The sequence below is a fragment of the Ascaphus truei genome, chromosome 21 (assembly GCF_040206685.1).
Source record: "Ascaphus truei isolate aAscTru1 chromosome 21, aAscTru1.hap1, whole genome shotgun sequence".
NCBI lineage: Eukaryota > Metazoa > Chordata > Amphibia > Anura > Ascaphidae > Ascaphus > Ascaphus truei.
In genome coordinates, this window is record NC_134503.1 from 14179002 (window position 1) to 14196659 (window position 17658).

A 17658-nucleotide genomic window follows, 5' to 3' on the forward strand; every position below is an offset into this window, starting at 1 on the left:
AATTCAGATCCAGGTCCAAAAACAACTTTATCTCCCTGTGTATCAGGCTTAAATTATATTGCATGCTCTTTATCACAGTGATTATCTGAGCCTTTAACTGCATTGTAAAGGGACATGTACACAGTCAGCTCAGCTCTATATAGAAAGATAAAGGATCATTTATTAATATTAAATAATATGCAAGAAAATACAGAACAGTACAGAGCAACTACATACATAGCCCAATAGGATCATTTGATATGAAAATGTCAGTGTCTTAAATACCAAACAGCCATACTGAACCACATTGCTAAAACAATATTTCCCCGATGGCTCATGCTGAGAGTGTCCAATCCGTTTATTGAGCTTGTCTATTAGAGGAATCATTGAGCTAGATTTTTACAAATATAGATCCCCTCAACTACAGTAGTATCCTTGCCAGCTAATGTTTTGAGTACAAGGAGTGATCACAATGTTACATGGGTTTTCATGGTAACCCAATGCCTAGTTGGCTATTGTAAGTCATATTTCATGTGACACAGAGTTGATGACATCATGGTATTTTATTCTTGCCCTTCGGTTGCGTTTTATTAAGTTTAGAAAAAATAATGAGTGATGCTAACATGGATTTTAACCATATCCCATGGATGGGATTTTCCTAACCATTGACTGTGGCAGATTAACTGACCAAAATAATGTTCTGTTTCTTGGTGTGATTAAGAGGCAGACTGCAAGCTGATGTGAACCTGTGTGATCTAAGCAGAGAGTATTAAAAACCAACTGGTATAAACCCATTGGAGAGAGATTCCCTTTTTCTAATAACTTTTCTCTTATATATTGCTGACCAGACAATTTCTTATTCTCTCCTGCTGTTTCTCCTCTCTCCTATTGGGGACTGTATCCAGAATGGCATAAATACATGCTTGGTAAAAGACACCAACATGTAACATAATTATACTGCAGACCTTGTTTGAATGAAGTAATATCCTTCTCTTACCTAAAGCAGCCTGTTTCTCTCCGTTGTGCCTGTGTGTTTGACATACTTGACTATGAGAATGCAGGTAAGGGGAGAGTAGCGTGAAGAATGATACAGGATGTAATCATTTTGTATTGCAGTGAACACAGTTATATTTTTATATTATATGTATTCTCTTGTTGTACTGTATTTGAAGTATTATATTTTTATTTATGTTTACAAATATTTGAATTATATGTAAACATGGTAAAAATAAGACTAATTGATTTCCCTCAATACAGAGTGTGGGGGTGGGGCTTATTGGAAGGTATAAAAAGCTAGCACAAGCACCACTAGTTAGTCAAGTCCTGAGTCTTGACGTGTACAGACCCAGCTGTACCAAGCTGCCTGCGGTTGAAGATGTTGTTTTGTTTGTTGTTATCCTTTGTGCTACATGAAGAAGAATACATTGTCTTTATTTCATTTAATATGAAAGAAAAGTCTATGCCTGTCTACTGAACCCTCCCGTATTGCAAAGGATTGGGGCACTTGTGCTAATGAGAGGATATCCTTAACACCTGCACTGTTAGTGGCCATTGAGGACTGGAGTTGGGAACCACTGATATAGTTGAATAGACACTTGCAATATAAGGCGATTAACACTGGTTTTTATCCTCCCCTCTGGAGCTGAAACAGTCAGTGGCCATCATGCCCAGTTGTCCACCGAAACCTCCTCAAATGGTACAAGAAAATGTTGGTGCAAAGTTGTTATTTTGTTGCAAATCTCCATTTTCGGGAATGTCTTCCTCTGTCTGTGACGAGATGAGGGATTTATGGAGAAAGTGGTAGGTGTTAGGGCAGAGTTACATTTACATATGGGTGCAGGTCTATGTATTAATAAATGTGCGGCTTGCGCTTCTTTTCTTGATGGTTTTCTTGGTCATCTTAAACGGGGTGTAGATCTTTTTTAGTGCAGAATACTATTGCAACCAAATTCGAAAACAGAAGAAATACATTCCATAAATACGTAGTTTCAGACAGAAAAAATGCTATTTTTTTACACAGCTGCGGCAGCGCACACAAACGGCAATGAGATGAGCGCTATAGGTGGAGCTTAACACTCTCTGCAATGCATTGCACATCCAGCAGCAAAATAGTTTAACAAGCAGCGTCATAATGGCTGTTTTTGCATCGTAGTAACTTTGAGCACAGAGTTTGTGATTTCTGCACACAGCATGGAGGGTTTTTGCACAGTTTATTTAATGTGTAGAGGTACTGAATCACACAGATCTAATCTTCATTTCAGAGAATTTATAGGAGTAATAGTACCCCTTGCCATCTTTCCAGTTAATACCATTGCCATAGGAAGTATGTTCTCCCTGCAGATACAGTCCATTCAGGTTTACGTAGTGGCAGTCATTGTACCACCAGGCTCCCTTATAATGTAAAGCACAGTTTTCTGCATTGGGATCATTGTCCTGATCTTTGGTGGTGAATGCCTTGTTATTGTGAAAGGTCAGGGAATCACCTGAGGAGGTTACATAAAAAAAAGAAAAACAATTGTGAACATGTATCACAATCACAACACACTTAGACCACACCATGTTAAAGCCCCAACAGCTCGAAGGTTGAAACACCTACCCATTGTCTATTCTATCTATAACATAAATGTATGTATAGCCTGGCCTTCGGCAGCTATGTATTCTTCTGGGCCTTTCCTCTGTCAGTCCTGTTAGAACAGGCAGTGGAAAGGTTAATTCCTTCAGTTGGCCTGTTTTGCATTTCAGCTCTGAGTATGTAGCAATATTCAGGGGCGGGCCTAAGCAACGTTTGAATGTGTTCATCCAAAGGGTGGATATGGGTTGGAACACCCCCTGATGTGTGTGTGAGCAAATTGGTATCCAGCTTTGAGTTGTAATGATTCAAAGCTAGAGACACTCCCTGAGGATATTCAAATTGAGGCATGTTTCCTAAATTTAGTGTGTCAGTTAGAGAGATCTGTGTGCAGTCTGAGAGGAGATCTTGCAGTGAGAGCACTGAGAACCGGTCTCCCCCTTTTGCCCCACCTGGGCACGGAGGGGGGGAATTTAAGCTGCCATGAGCAGAGAGCAGAGATTACTCCATGCCTGTGATATCATGCTGTATGCTGTATGCACACCTATGCTGAATAAAGACCAAGAGAAAAGAGGCTGCTGTGTGTGTCCCTGTTCCTGTGTCTGGAGAATGGAGTGTCAGTGGGGGTCTATCCTCTGGAGACTCCAGGGGATCCATGCTGGCTGGAGGCACTGTGCACCCTGAGAGAACAAGGTAACCTGTCCCACACCACACCTCCAGTCCCTGTCCTGGGTTCTCCCCACAACACAGCGGAGCCCTCAGCCCTCCTGTTTATCAGCAGGTCACAGCACCCAGACCACTCAGAGTGACCAGAAGGAGTTTACCCCCCAATCTCATGTCGGGTGGGGTACCATAGAAAGATTACATATGTATGTTGCAATAGATTCCGCATACACTGCTATTCCATCTCTTACCTGCGTTACCCTCCTTAAAGCCCCCCAGTAATAACTTGTATTTGTCTGATTCTCCCAATACATCATTTGATACTATACATCTCATACATTGACCGTGGCCCCTTGCAGACGCACTTACCGGAACGCCCTCCTACTGTCTCTGTAAGTCTCTTCCTACGCACCACTTAGATTGTAAGCTCTTCGGGGCAGGGACTCCTTCTCCTAATGTTACTTTTATGTCTGAAGCGCGTCTTCCCATTATGTGTTATATTATTATTATGTGTATTACTGCTGTGAAGCGCTATATACATATATGGCACTACAGTATGCGAATAAAGGTAAACATACATACAATTCAACAACTGTCTTCCCATTACATGTTGCAATAGATTCCGCATACACTGCTATTTCATCTCTTACCTGCGTTACCCTCCTTAAAGGCCCCCAGTAATAACTTGTATTTGTCTGATTCTCCCAATATTTTAAAGGATGCATATTTGGCAAAATGCTGGGTGCTCTGGAAATCTTGCAGATCAATACGCAGTTCCCAGGTGCCTGAGAAGAGACACACACTGTGTGTAAGATGGTTTTGCCGTTTGATAACAGGAAATCATAAGATGCGGCCGCAGGCTGTAAATGCGCATTAGTTCGATGGCTAGTTCTAAGGATCACTTCCGGTATGGTCATAAATGTGATGTTACAGTATGTGTGTAAAAACTTTTATATTGTCCTTTGCTGGTTTAGGGTTTTTTCTCCACAGGTTTTAATATGTAGCAAGATTATTACTCAGTAACCTCAGGGGAAACTGGGCAGTGGTGTGATTGATCATGTTGCACATACTGGATATGTTACCATTGGTGATTATGTACCTATATGTTGTTGTGTTCTAGCAGGTGCATGAAGGAAGAGTGAAAGTTACCGGGATTGTAAGGATAGATCATAGTCCATAAGAGTGATTGGAACAGGGATTTTTTAACTTGAACATTTAGACGGACGAAGAGTCTACATCCTCAACATTCCTCCAAACAGAAACTAAACGATGCTCTTGTGAACATTACCCGATGAAGTTAACTTATGAAGATTATCATTCCCCAACCAAAACTCATTCAGGCGGCTGCCGAAACCTCTCTTGTAGGAATTCCAGTCACGGAAGAAGTCCACTGAGCCATCCCAACGTCTCTGGAAAACCTACAGGGAGAGAGAAAAGCCCCAGAGGAAATACAGAGTCCATATAATACGCTGAAACGACTTCTGCTGGCTACAAAATGAAAGAGAATATTGTACTAGAAAAGCCTGCAGTGAGGAGAGGAAAGACTAGGATATTGGTTCTGGGTTAAATCAATGTGTTATATGCTTGAAGTTAGAGCTGCTAGGCAGTCTAAACAGTGACGCATAGTAATGAGAGTATTTGCTACTAAAAAGTGGTATTTAGTTGCCCCAGTGTTTTTGATAAATGGTTAATTGAGAAAGGGAAGCGACAGGTAACGAAAATGACAACAAATGTGGCCTTGATTTTAGCCAAAGCATATTATCAATGCCGATGCTCTGAAAGAACCACAGTATCTGTAATAGCAATAGAGATTCTGAAAATATTAGCATTTGGGTCTAGTACATGGAGTAAGTATATATCCAAATGGGACTTGGGTGCGTCGCCACAGCCTGGCATAAAAAGATCTTATCGTTTTTTTGCTCCAAACAGATATTTGGACGTTTTGTATTTGTTCCATGGAGCCAATTTTGCGGCATTGAGAAGGTAGAATAAAAAATGGGAACTTTCGCTAAGGGAGATGCAGTTAAAGAAGATGATAGTATTCTCCTTACTTACAATCCATCCTCCTCCGTCAGTATGCATGTCACACAGAACCTTCATGGGCTCCTTGCCATCTGGGTATATTGTGTACCAGTCACTGAGAATTGATCCCTGGTCCAGCAGCTCCTTACAGTTCCTGGCCACTGAGAGAACATAGGAGGCAGAAATATATATATATCACTCCTTAATGTGGTTACAGCCAAGGTGTGACGGATGTGAAAGTCTGTACAGCAATGCCGAAGGAAGATACAACACACTTTGAGTTTTCAGCAACAAGCTTTTATTACAGGGATCACTGTAATAAAGGCACGTTACTGAAAACTCCAAGTGTGCTGGATCTTCCGTCCACATTGATAAATACATTAAAAAAAAAAGACCTCAAAGACACTTATGTAAGTGCATTACTTTGTGTTTTTTAATAATTAAACCAATCTTCACTATATTGCTCTGTTTTGACATTTGTTTTTGTTTGTATATGTTGCTTTTGGCGAATTGAGGTCCCCAAGGTTCCTGTTGCACCCTGCATTGCTACTTACCATTATCTAATTGAGTGCTGACTATCATTTTTTTGTTTGACATCTTGTAGCAAAGTATTACAGCTGGTATATGGTTCTGATTGCAATCACATTAAATTCCTGGTAGGATACATATGACTAATACAAAGCATAAAAACTATAATGAGAGAAGAGATCCACTCCGAGAGAAATCAGGAAATGACGTCTTGTTTTCGCTTCACTTCGGGGTGGGCTATGTAGTTTTGGCCATGTTGTCCGCAACAACCCAAAAAGCACGTGGTCACGAAAACCAAGATTTGGGGATACGGTTCATTCAAATGTTCGCAGGTGTCGGATTTTAGACCCCCAAACTTGCCCAATCCTCAATATTTATAACAGAAGAATCAACAATTCAGTTATTAATGTGATCATTTGTAATTTCAGGGGAGGATAACACCTTAGAATCCCCTCCTTTTATGTACATACTTCTATGGATGTGTGTTCCTATAGTATTGGGCTGGGCTCCCCCACAACTTCTAGTGATAGACATGACAGACGAGAGTTGGCTTGTAAAATCCATTAGAACAAGGTAAGAGTGGTAAAATCCATTGTTGCCACAATGCGTTTATAAAAACACTCACCATAGTGATCCTTAGTCTCCTGTGTGCCTGAGTCTCCTTTCTCTCCTAAAATGAAAAACATATCAGAATTAGTGTGAGATCTTTGTAACTTCCCGGGGCCAACACAGAATGAAGCTCCAACTATATCTTATCTAAGTGATTCAACAAATCACAACAGAAACGAGGGTAACGCTGGTGTAACACCCCGGGCACATGATGGTGTCTATGTATCAAAACACAGAAAATATATTTTGACGTACTGGGCGATGTTTTGCTCCAAATTGTGTCATGAGTCAAGCTTGTTACTCAAGATTCTTACATCAGATGCAGATTTCTAAACATGGAAGTTAACGCCACCTCAGACCCGGGGAATAGTTAGATCAGTGGTTTCCAACCTTTTTTTTAGTTAAGGAACCCTAAGTAAAATTCTGAGGAACCCCAACCCACTCTAATAGCGCGTCTGTGATGAGATGCTTTGTAAACAAGGAAACATACTCGCCATATATCTAAAATCAAACTCCCCCTCCAACCCCATTAGGACCAACTGTGTATAATTCCTCCCACCCTACACAATATTCCCCCCCTCAACCCCCAACCTTAATGGCTTCAGATATCAGACTGGGCCATATACTAAGCTGAGCCACACCTTATTCTACAATGAGCAGCCACCTTACCTTCTTGTTCCAACATTGTCCCTCATTCCCTCTAATTGTAAACTGTCACGAGCACAGCCCTCCTTACAGTACCTCTCTGTACCTGTTTGTGCATGTTTATCCTCACCTGTATCCAACTATTTATGTTTTGGTAATATACATAACTCTATACCCCATTGTACTGCACTATGGAATATGGTGGCGCTTCACAAATAAACTATAATAAACTGCATGTCATGTAACTCCTCCCTGACTCATCCTTTTAACACTCCCTTCACTTACAAGCTAATGCACATAGCACAGCAACAAGAGAAAAGTCTGTTATAAATTGATACTACAATATGATGCACTTTGCTCCACTTTCATTCCAAAATTGTACATCGACTCTGATGTGTGATATTATGCTTTAATATGATTGACCAGACATCCATTGCATCAGGAGCTCATGACCCCATTCCTGCAGTATTTTTATAACCGTGATATCACAAGCAGTCCTGTAATATTCGTCTGACTTCACATCATTATGTCCCTGTCTGTGGATCTCACCTTTTGGTCCTGGTTCTCCTGCAGATCCGACTGCTCCTATTACCAAAAGAATAAATAATAAGAAAGTAATAAAGACCACCCCCGTGGATCCCAGAGGAGACAACAAAGGCTGGAACAGGTGAACCTCCCACATCTCACTCAAAATAATACAGAATATAGAACAGATTTCCGAACATCATGCTTTTTACCCACTTGAAGTTATTCTTTCCTCTATGACATGGAGCAAATATAAAGATTACTAATCTCTGGGCAATATGGCAGTTTTAGACATTAAAGAAAAATTGTTAATTATTTACTTTGATCACCTCTCTCATTTGGGGCTACATGTTATGTTAATAACTATTTAAATTTTTTATATCAGATGCAGGTCAGTGGTAGTACTGGCCTGTGCTGCAAGTAGGTAACATGTATGTTGACCGTCTCTCACTCCCCATATCGGAAGGGCTTGAGAGGATGAAAATATAGCAAAATCCAGGATTATTCACAAGGCACAATTAGCTCAGGGACCTTCTGATTAGAGGATAGTGTTGCTGTGTGCTAGTACAGGTACCTAGCTGTGTTGCTGATAAAGTCATCTGTCCGGACTTGTGGTTCTTCTGACCACTTACATATTCTTATGATGTATTGACTGTGACCTACCTCTGTCCCCAGGTGGTCCTGCTTTCCCCGGAGCACCCGCGTACCCTTTTCCCCCTGAAAACAGTCATATAAATAATAGGCATTCATTTTACATCCTTAGAATCTTTCTGTCAACCTCAAACAATGTGAACGAGTAGAGCCTCTCTTGTATATACTACATAGAATGACGTCACATAACATATGTTTTATTTCTACGTCTATTTCTATCTTTTTTTACTTGGACCGTGCATGGTCTATTTCTCTTTCTAAGACGGGCCTGGTGCTGACATTATACAGAATGTTAATATCTTACAGTTAGAATCTACCTGTGAAATACTGTACAACACTCCAACAGAACAGTACGACACAGGGAGGTAAAACCGAATGATAACATGCAGAAGGAAGGAAATGGCAGTCAGTATGGGGCATTATTAAAGACGTTTTTGTGTTCATTTGTGCCGAAGGCAAGATAGGAACTGGTGGGGTTAAACATACAGTATTTTTGTGTGGACGTGTTTTTGCCTTGAATCTCTTCTACGTGTTATAGTAGAGACATAATTACCCTTCTCTCCTGTTGATCCAGCTTCTCCTTTCAGGCCAGGAGCCCCAGGGATTCCAGGACATCCTCTGAGGATGGTCAATCTGTCAGAGTCTCCAACACCCACAACCTTCACATCTTCAGCACAGACAAGCGAGCGAAGAGATGGAGGGGAGCAGGGACGGTGGAGAAGAGGGAAAGAGGAAGTTAGAGGGGAATTAATTAAAGATAAATGGAAGAAATAAATGAAAGTAAATAAAATACAATGTACATTGTGACAGAGTCACTGTCCATGTAGGCTAGAGTGAGGTGCAGAATGTGTTATTTCCAGCATACAGGTGGTTAAACTCCTCTGTAGAAGCCAGCTGCAGGTACAGCTGCCAGAAGAGAGACTTTCCCCAATCAGGAAGGACACTGGTTGGTATGGATCTCCAGGCCTGCTGGACTCAGGGCATGCTGGGACCCACACCTACGTAGGAACAGGACCCGTCACACCCTGCTGAGGGAGCAGAACTGTCCGGTCTGAAGCTGTTACAGTCCTGAGAGATTTCCTGGAGCTTCCTGGGATGGATTCCCAGCACCACAGCTAAGGACAATTTATTCTTTATACCGTATTCTACAGGCTGTAGGATTTGGGATTGGAACTAACCTAGCCAGCCAGTCAGTTAGACTATCTTGTGTAGTTAGCCTCCCTACTATAGGCTTTTATTTTATTGTTTATGTTCGCCTTAAAGGGACTGTGCACATAACTGTTGTGATGTGGAAAATAAACCCCTGAAGGGTTGTTAAAGCCTTAAATATATAGTTTGGACTCTTACTCATCCTACCTCAAGGCCGTCCTGTCACAACATACTATACATATTGTGACATAGTCCAAAGATGTTATGCAGCTTTCTGCCCCGTTTTAGGTCAGAAAGAGCAGGAATAGTTAAAAATGATCCGTTCCACAGCTTCCCATTAACTCAGGCAGCTGGATGGAAAATCCAGATCACAGATTACAATGGGTCTAGTTCTCCCTCACCTGCTCTTCTAATCACATGCACAGGTATTTAGAGCAGAGAGGTTTTGCATTTCACTCTCTCTCCTTAGAGCCTGGAGGCTGGGGGTATCGCTGCTCCCCTGTTTCCAGTTTTGGGGTGGACGGCCCCTCCAAGTATCACAGTACCAGAGGATTTGCCTGGACACTTGGGACCGTGTTCCCACCACGAACAGATAAGACAAAACAAAACAAATGGTTATTGCTGTTGCTAAAAGACTGTGCTGTATCTAGTGACCCTAAATGAGAGGGCATTGTTTTAAGGTGGGGAAGCAGGTTAGTTGGCCCAGTTAGTTCGCAGTTAGAGGCTGATTCTGATGTGTAGTTAGTTCCCTGAAAGGGATAGGATTTCTTAATATGATTTGGTTTTTATTTCTTAAAAGTGACACTGTGTGAAATGCTATGACACTGATATAAGTGAACTGCTGAATGAAAATGTCTGAGTGCCTCTAACCTACACATGTTAAAGCTGCAGTACCTTACTTGGATGAAAATAAAGCAGGCAGAAGCCTGACTTAAGCAATATAATACTTTGCATGATCCTGTTTGTTGTATAATTAACCCTAGAAGACTGTGTTGGGAAGAACCCAGACAGACGTCAGCACTACAAAAGAGGGGCGTTTGTCACAATATGTATATTTGATGTTAGAGAGAGAGATCAACTGATAAAATCACACCTGAGTTCAGATGTTCCCCAACACTGAACACTGAAAATCTTTGCGCCGATTCCCTCATTTTGTAGTGAGAGTCTATGTCGCACACGTCATAAATGCAGTTTTATATAAATTAATATTCTCAGTCTTTCTTTTATTAGAACATGGGTCGATGCACTACCTTTCTGGGGACTAGCCCCCTTTTCAGGTGCAGAGTAGAGAAGGGAGAGGGAAAACTGGACATGACGGAAATATATCAAGGGTTTCAACGAAATACAGGAGTGGCGGAAAAAAAATGAGTGCTGGAACAAGAGGCAATTCTCTGAAGCTGGAGGCTCATGGGAAATGTAAGGAAGTTGTTATTCACGGAACGATTGGAGTTCTCGTGGAATCGCCTACCCACAGTGGTGGTAGATGCGAATTCGGTAAGGGAATCCATAATGGCTTGGGACACACATAAAGCTATCCTAAATATTAAATAATGTGAGGGATAAAATAGGGTTTAAGGAAAATGGTCAGACACGTGTGTCAAGAGGCTCTTATCTGCCATCAAATGCTATATTTCTTTAATCCTGAAGTACTTGCATAACCTTTTTTACTGCTGTATGTACCAGTATTATTGACGATGATTAAGATAGAGTAGGGGAATAATTTTCAAGTCGAAATTATGAAGCATCCTGGTAAATCGTTGATTTTTTAACCTTAATTTTTCCACAGTGCCTTCGTGCTCTTAAGCCTTCCCATGGTCACTTTCTTCTTACGACTGCTTTGAAGTGGACTCTCGACTCCTCTAAATAAAGACACTATGTTAAATAGCATTGTGGCTAACATAAATAATAACGGTCTTATGATGGTTATGTGAGCATGTGGCTGATGCCCGTCTTGTGACCACCCTGTATGTTATAGATGAGACATTGTTTCCACATGATCCCGGCTGCTCCTGGAATCCCACTGCCAAAATAGTCATCTGACCCTTTCTACATCAGTCCTTTTGTTACTAGAGATTTTCCTTGTTGCATTTTCAGCTGACATGAAATATCTCGGAAGGTGAATTAGCCTATGGGAGAATGTTATTTTCCACGTGTTATTTTCATTTTACCAATATATCAAACAAACTTATTTCTTTGTTGTTCTCACTTTAATGTAGCAAGGTTATTTGAAGAAAACTCAACGTTAACCTTAAATAACATGATATTCACCCTGCGCCAATTAACTCAAGTACAGTCTTTATTTTCTCTTAGCGTTACCTTAGTAAGTAAGGCATTAACTCAAAGGAAAGAATGCCCACTCCAGTTTCAGGTGACGTCCAGCTATTTGCCCTGATTTAATAGAGATTAATTTCTTTTGGAAGGTTTTTGAATAAAATCGTCTTACTGCCAGCAGTCTTTTTGAAGTGAAACTTCTTTAGTGGCACCTATTCTCATGGGGCAAAACTGGAGCGAAGGAGACGAAAATGAAACGGAAGTGACGTGACTCCCCCTCCCCCCCCCACGCCTGCTGTGACATGCGGCGGCGGCGATAGCCGCCGGCGCCGCTCCTAACGGCGGCCACAACCCCCCCCTCCCCCCCAACACCCACCCCCCCACCCGCTGTGACAAGTGCGGCGGTGGCGATAGCCGCCGGCGCCGCTCCTAACGGCCGCCGTTACCCCTAGACGTGCGCAGAGCTTCCGGTACTGTGGGTGTACCAAGATGGCTGAAGCCCCGCAAGTCCTCCGGCTGTGAGGAGGAGCCGCTGCTCAGCCTCTCTCCTCCCTCTTGATTCCCCTTCCCCGAGTCCCGCTGACTGAGTGCCGCCGGTGCTGGAGGAGGAGAGGAACCCCAGGATCATGACGGCCGCTGCGCTGTCAGCATGTGTCGCGCATGCGCGCACAGACGTTATCGTGCGCTCCTGGCTCCTGCTCGGGTAACGTGGGAAGCGGGGGGGTTTGAGTGCGCCGCTTCCCACGCATACGGCGGGCCCGGTGCGGCCGCATCTCAACCTTCCCCCACCCCTCTCCCCCCAATTACCCCCTCTATTCCTCCCCCCACACCCCCCCACCGGCATCATGGTATTCTTCCCCGGGGGGGGGCCGTCACACTCACATGGGCCTCCTCGCCGTATGTGCCGTCCTCCCTGCCCTGATCCCCGGCACTGCGGGGCAACCCATCCCTCCTCCTACCACACTGCTCTGCCGCCGTGCTCGCAGGTGCAGGGGGTGATCGGAGGTGCAGGGGGTGAGGGGAGGTGCAGGTGAGGAGGTGAAGGGGGGTGATGTGAGGAGGTGAAGGGGGGTGATGTGAGGAGGTGAAGGGGGGTGATGTGAGGAGGTGAAGGGGGGTGATGTGAGGAGGTGAAGGGGGGTGATGTGAGGAGGTGAAGGGGGGTGATGTGAGATGCAGGGGGGGTGATGTGAGGTGCAGGGGGGGTGATGTGAGGTGGAGGGGGGTGATGTGAGGTGCAGGGAGGTGATGTGAGGTGCAGGGGGGTGATGTAAGGTGCAGGGAGGTGATGTGAGGTGCAGGGGGGTGATGTGAGGTGCAGGGGGGTGATGTGAGGTGCAGGGAGATGATGTAAGGTGCAGGGAGGTGCAGGGAGGTGATGTGAGGTGCAGGGGGGTGATGTGAGGTGCAGGGAGATGATGTGAGGTGCAGGGGGTTGATGCGAGGTGCAGGGGGTTGATGCGAGGTGCAGGGGGTGATGCGAGGTGCAGGGGGGTGATGCGAGGTGCAGGAGGGTGATGCGAGGTGCAGGGGGGTGATGTGAGGTGCAGGGGGGGATGCGAGTTGCAGGGGGGTGATGCGAGGTGCAGGGGGTGATGCGAGGTGCAGGGGCATATGCGAGGTGCAGGGGCATATGCGAGGTGCAGGATGGGTGCGCATACATCACACACGCACACACACAGTCACACGCACACACACAGTCACACGCACACACACACACAGTCACACGCACACACACACAGTCACACGCACACACACACAGTTACACGCACACACACACACACACAGTCACACGCACACACACACACAGTCACGCGCACACACACACAGTCACGCGCATACACACACAGTCACACGCGCACACACACACAGTCACACGCGCACAGTCACACGCACACATACACAGTCACACGCACACACACACACAGTCACACGCACACACACACAGTCACACGCACACACAGTCACACGCACGAGGAATTCACGCTTAGTGCAAATAGCTAATACAGGGGATGTGTGCCGAGCACGCACATTCTAAGTCCAAATTTATTTGCGTTTTGTCAAAGAAATTGTATTTTGATTTTTAATTAAAACATCACAAACACAATTTCTGTGACAAAAGTCAAAGAAGTTTCACTTACTATGCGCGTGCACAGCACACACAGCTTTTTGCTATTTACGCTCAGTGACGACCAGTTGTTCTGTGTGTCACCAGGACCGACATCATCTATCCTAATATTACCAACCACATCTCATCTGCTAAACTGAAGGCAACTGTTCTCAGGTTAGATGCAATTCAGGTGATGATAACCTTTGCTTCAGCAATACGCTTAGGAAGTACTGTGTATATATATATATATATATATATATATATATATATATATATTTTTTTTTATATATATATATTTTTTTTTCACTTTGTTTAGATTTGTTTCACTATTTCTTAAGGCACCTCTGTTTTTTTTTCCGTTTTTAAACCCTTTCAAGCGGCACTGTACGGTAACTCCCACATAGCGTTCACCTAAATAACCCCTTTAGGCACTGCATACATGTGACGCCCCCCGTACTATTGATTATATCCCTGTTTGTTTTCCCCTTTTCTCTAAGCAGTGGAGGAAATACAATGGACACAGTATAACATTGGTAACGTTGGAACCTGCGGAGAGGGTTTACCTTAATAAGGCTGCCGGCTTAGTACTATATGTTTTGGCCAAAAGATTGAACCAAAATGACCCTTACGTAGGAGAAGAAAAAACATATCAAAATGAATCAGATAACTTGTCTCGTTGGATGTGCATTGGGGCGTCTTTGATTACTGTTGTACATTTCAGGTCACATCCCAGTAGCGCTCAGGTTGGCATAATTAAATATATAATAAGATGGGACTGGGTTTTGAGCTTTCTAAGATTGTGTATATCTAACAAGTGAAGACATATTTTTCCTATTCCTTTTCTGAACTGAATGCACTGTACTTCGAAACATTAATAATGTATGTCCTTAAAATAGCTGAAAAATAGAATTACTTAATAAGCCTCACTGATATCTTTGGTTGCTGTCATGACAATCTGTATTCCAACAGACAGAGTGAGACATCTTTATTGCACCCCCTATCAATTTACTAAATTCACACGGAAAAGGGAGCAACTCAATACGGAATGTACACGTCTTACTTAGCCATTTTACAATATAGCTGCCAGTGTGTAAAACCCATCTAAGGTTAAACAATATTGTTACAATAGTTTCTGGACAGCAAAAAAAAATTACCTTAAAAATACTATTCAGTGTTCACAAGCAGAAACACCAAAATCATGAGCCCATCCCACCCCTCAGCGTTGTGACATACCTGGGCAGGCATCTTCAGCATTACAGAGCGTGATTATCAGCCCGAGCGCTGTGAGTACAACATGCAGTGCTGAGGTCCTCATGTCTGCTGAAGGGATCTTGCTGCCTTGGTCCCCTCAGCTTCTTCTCTTGTTTTTTTCTGGGAAGAGTATGGATATTAATTTGATTGCTCCGCCCACATCCGAAAACCGTCCCATTACTTCTTGACATGTTTGCAACATCCATTCTACATTACCGCTCACCCACACCCCCTTCCTATTATCTACTTCTCACCCATCCTTTATTTCCACATCTAATTTCCCCACTGAAGGAATTCCTCTTTTACAACATGGCAATTGATGGTTGTAGAACAAAACAAATGTATAACACTGTTCACTTAATGCAACTATGTATTGGTTACCATGTATTTGTCATCATAACAACACAACAATGGACAGGACATGCCTGAAAACGAGAGGTAACTCTCAATGTGTTACTTCCTGGTAAAATATTTTATAAATAAATAAATATTTATTTTGGCTACCTGACACAAATATAGAAGCCATTGTAAATGTTAATGAACTTTTTCCTTCATTGTTCGCTTCTCTTAAAACATTATGTAATCTCAGCCATTGTTACATTTTCATAAACATCAGTCCCACCTCACTGCCATACTATAGTTGTGTTACTATAAGAAGAAGCAACAAGTTGGGGCTAAAATGTTCCACACCAGGTATGGTCTGCTCCGTTCCTCTTCAGTTCTCTTGGCAGATTGTGAATTTTTCTGATATCTGATTTTGTCATCTGCTTACACACTTTGTTACTTAAATTTGTTATGAAGTTGTGTGTGGATCGTTGCAGGTACTTAGCTGTAGTTAGGATTGGAGAGGTGCGGATCGTTGGGGTACTTTGCCGAGGTCGGGGTTGGATGGTCGTGGTAAGCCGGGGTCAGGAGAGCGGAGTCCAGATGAGAGCCAAGGTCAGATCAGAGGATAGCTAGGAAACAAAGTACAAGACATGACAGGGAGGCAGGAATCGCAGTAAGCACTTCGCACAAGGCAGCAGAGGGCAGGCTGAGCATATATATGGAGCAAGGTCCAATGAGGAATAGGCTGAAGAGACAAGACATTAAGCCTGACTGTGATTGGCTGTCCGGATGTAAGAGGCAGGTGATTAGAGTATTCTCCTCTTCAGTTCTCTTGGCAGATTGTGAATTTTTCTGGTATCTGATTTTGTCATCTGTTTACAACCTTTTTTACTTAAAATTATTATGACGTTTTTCAAATGTAATAAGAAGAAATAAGCATACTTTAATGAATACCAAAAACATCACGGGCCACATTTACTGTACTGCTCAGCAAACATAGATCTTTCAGCCCATTCAAATGAAAGGGCTGTAAGGGGTCTTCCAATGCAGAAGGTATTTTAAGGAGTCGCACATCTTAGCATGGACAGCACCCAGGTTTTTCCCATGTCTTCTTGGAAACGTGCCCAACAGCAGAGGGAGCTCCAAGACCCTGTCCTCCCTCCCTACAGTGGTTCATTGCTCAATGAGGCAGAGAAAATTAAAGTGATAAAACAAACAAGTAGAGCTCATTACACCAGTCAAGGTTTCAGCCTGCTGGGAAACTAGTGAATAAAGTGTATCTTCAGCCAATGATTATATCAGGGAGCTTTTATTAGCTTAACAAGACTGATAGGGTACTTATCAAATAAGTTGTTTTCCTATTTTATCTGGGACGGCACATGTAAAATGACCCATAAGAATATCCATTCACACTACCAACCCTCACTCATTCAACTGTGCATTCCGGTCATACTGGAATCCAAAGCCACAAACAAGGGTGTCTGGATTCCCCAAATCGCTTTCCTAGTTCATAGTCCATGTTGGTCCTGGAGAAGTGTATATTTATTGTAGATTCTGGTACCTTTTCATGAACTAACACGAGAGTTCTTCATAGGTTAAACATTTCCATCATATATGGGATGGCACCTTCAAATGGAAAATGGGGGAATAAGATGAGTTTTGATTTACAAAATGTAATACGGTGGATTAAAACAGCCCTGATATGTCCCTACTGGCAGTAAAGGGACACGTTTGAGTAGGAGACAGCTGGTTCTGGAATGGTTCAAGTAGGAACACCGCTATTTGAGTAATTTGGTGCTAAACATAAGGGTTCAGACACAGAGATTACATTTTACTGTACAGTCTTTGATGTACAAATGGATATATTCATGAATGTTCCAGTATATATTCTCTCTGAGACACTAGTCAAATCAAAGGGTTCAGTGTATACCTATGGAAATAATTAAGGGTTATAGCTAATGATCAATATCTGAGCCTCCCGCTCGAAGGGCATCTGAGAAGTATACGTCTTAGTGCTCTAAGAAATTTCAATACAAGGCATTTTAGTCCCAGTTGTAGACACCAATGTATATCTCTGTAATTGTGTGCAGCTCATACAGCCCCCTACTCAATATGCTGTAAAGATGTATTCCCCTTACTGCAGAATATTTTAGTCCCATTCATTTAAATCCCCCTTCAAAGTCCAACAGTTCTCCTCATCGTGGTGTTGGGGGTGGCAACCGTATACTGTAAGTATGCTGGCTAAACGGCTCTGGCCTGGGGAAAGACCTGGCAACCTACCCCAGTATAATATTTGTTAAAAAAATATTACTACACAATAGAACCCCCCCCCCCCCCATTTTCTTATATAGGGCTGGCA

At 43.0% G+C, this 17658-nt stretch overlaps 1 protein-coding gene across 2 annotated transcripts; it reads right to left on the reverse strand.

Moving 5' to 3' along the window:
* Window positions 1-140: 140 nt before the first annotated feature.
* On the reverse strand, window positions 141-15102 carry LOC142472180 (ficolin-2-like). Of its 2 annotated transcripts, XM_075579042.1 has the most exons (9): window positions 14955-15101; window positions 8745-8858; window positions 8204-8257; window positions 7565-7600; window positions 6387-6431; window positions 5267-5394; window positions 4500-4629; window positions 3862-3996; window positions 141-2462 (listed from the first exon to the last, which is right to left on the reverse strand). In XM_075579042.1, the coding sequence occupies exons 1-9, from the start codon at window positions 15034-15036 to the stop codon at window positions 2215-2217; spliced, it is 972 nt and encodes a 323-aa protein (XP_075435157.1). In that variant the 5' UTR covers window positions 15037-15101; the 3' UTR covers window positions 141-2214. The 2 variants fall into 2 exon arrangements, with proteins under 2 accessions (XP_075435157.1, XP_075435158.1); XM_075579043.1 differs by lacking the exon at window positions 7565-7600 and having other exon boundaries at window positions 14955-15102.
* Window positions 15103-17658: the final 2556 nt, after the last annotated feature.

Excerpts from the sequence above, each read along its gene's own strand:
- LOC142472180 (XM_075579042.1), bottom strand. The coding sequence starts at position 15,036 with ATGAGGACCTCAGCACTGCATGTTGTACTCACAGCGCTCGGGCTGATA. Across the intron at positions 4,630-5,266 it reads CTGACGGAGGAGGATGGATT|GTTTTCCAGAGACGTTGGGA; the intron begins GTAAGTAAGGAG and ends CTCTCCCTGTAG. Across the intron at positions 2,463-3,861 it reads CTTTAAGGAGGGTAACGCAG|GTGATTCCCTGACCTTTCAC; the intron begins GTAAGAGATGAA and ends TAACCTCCTCAG.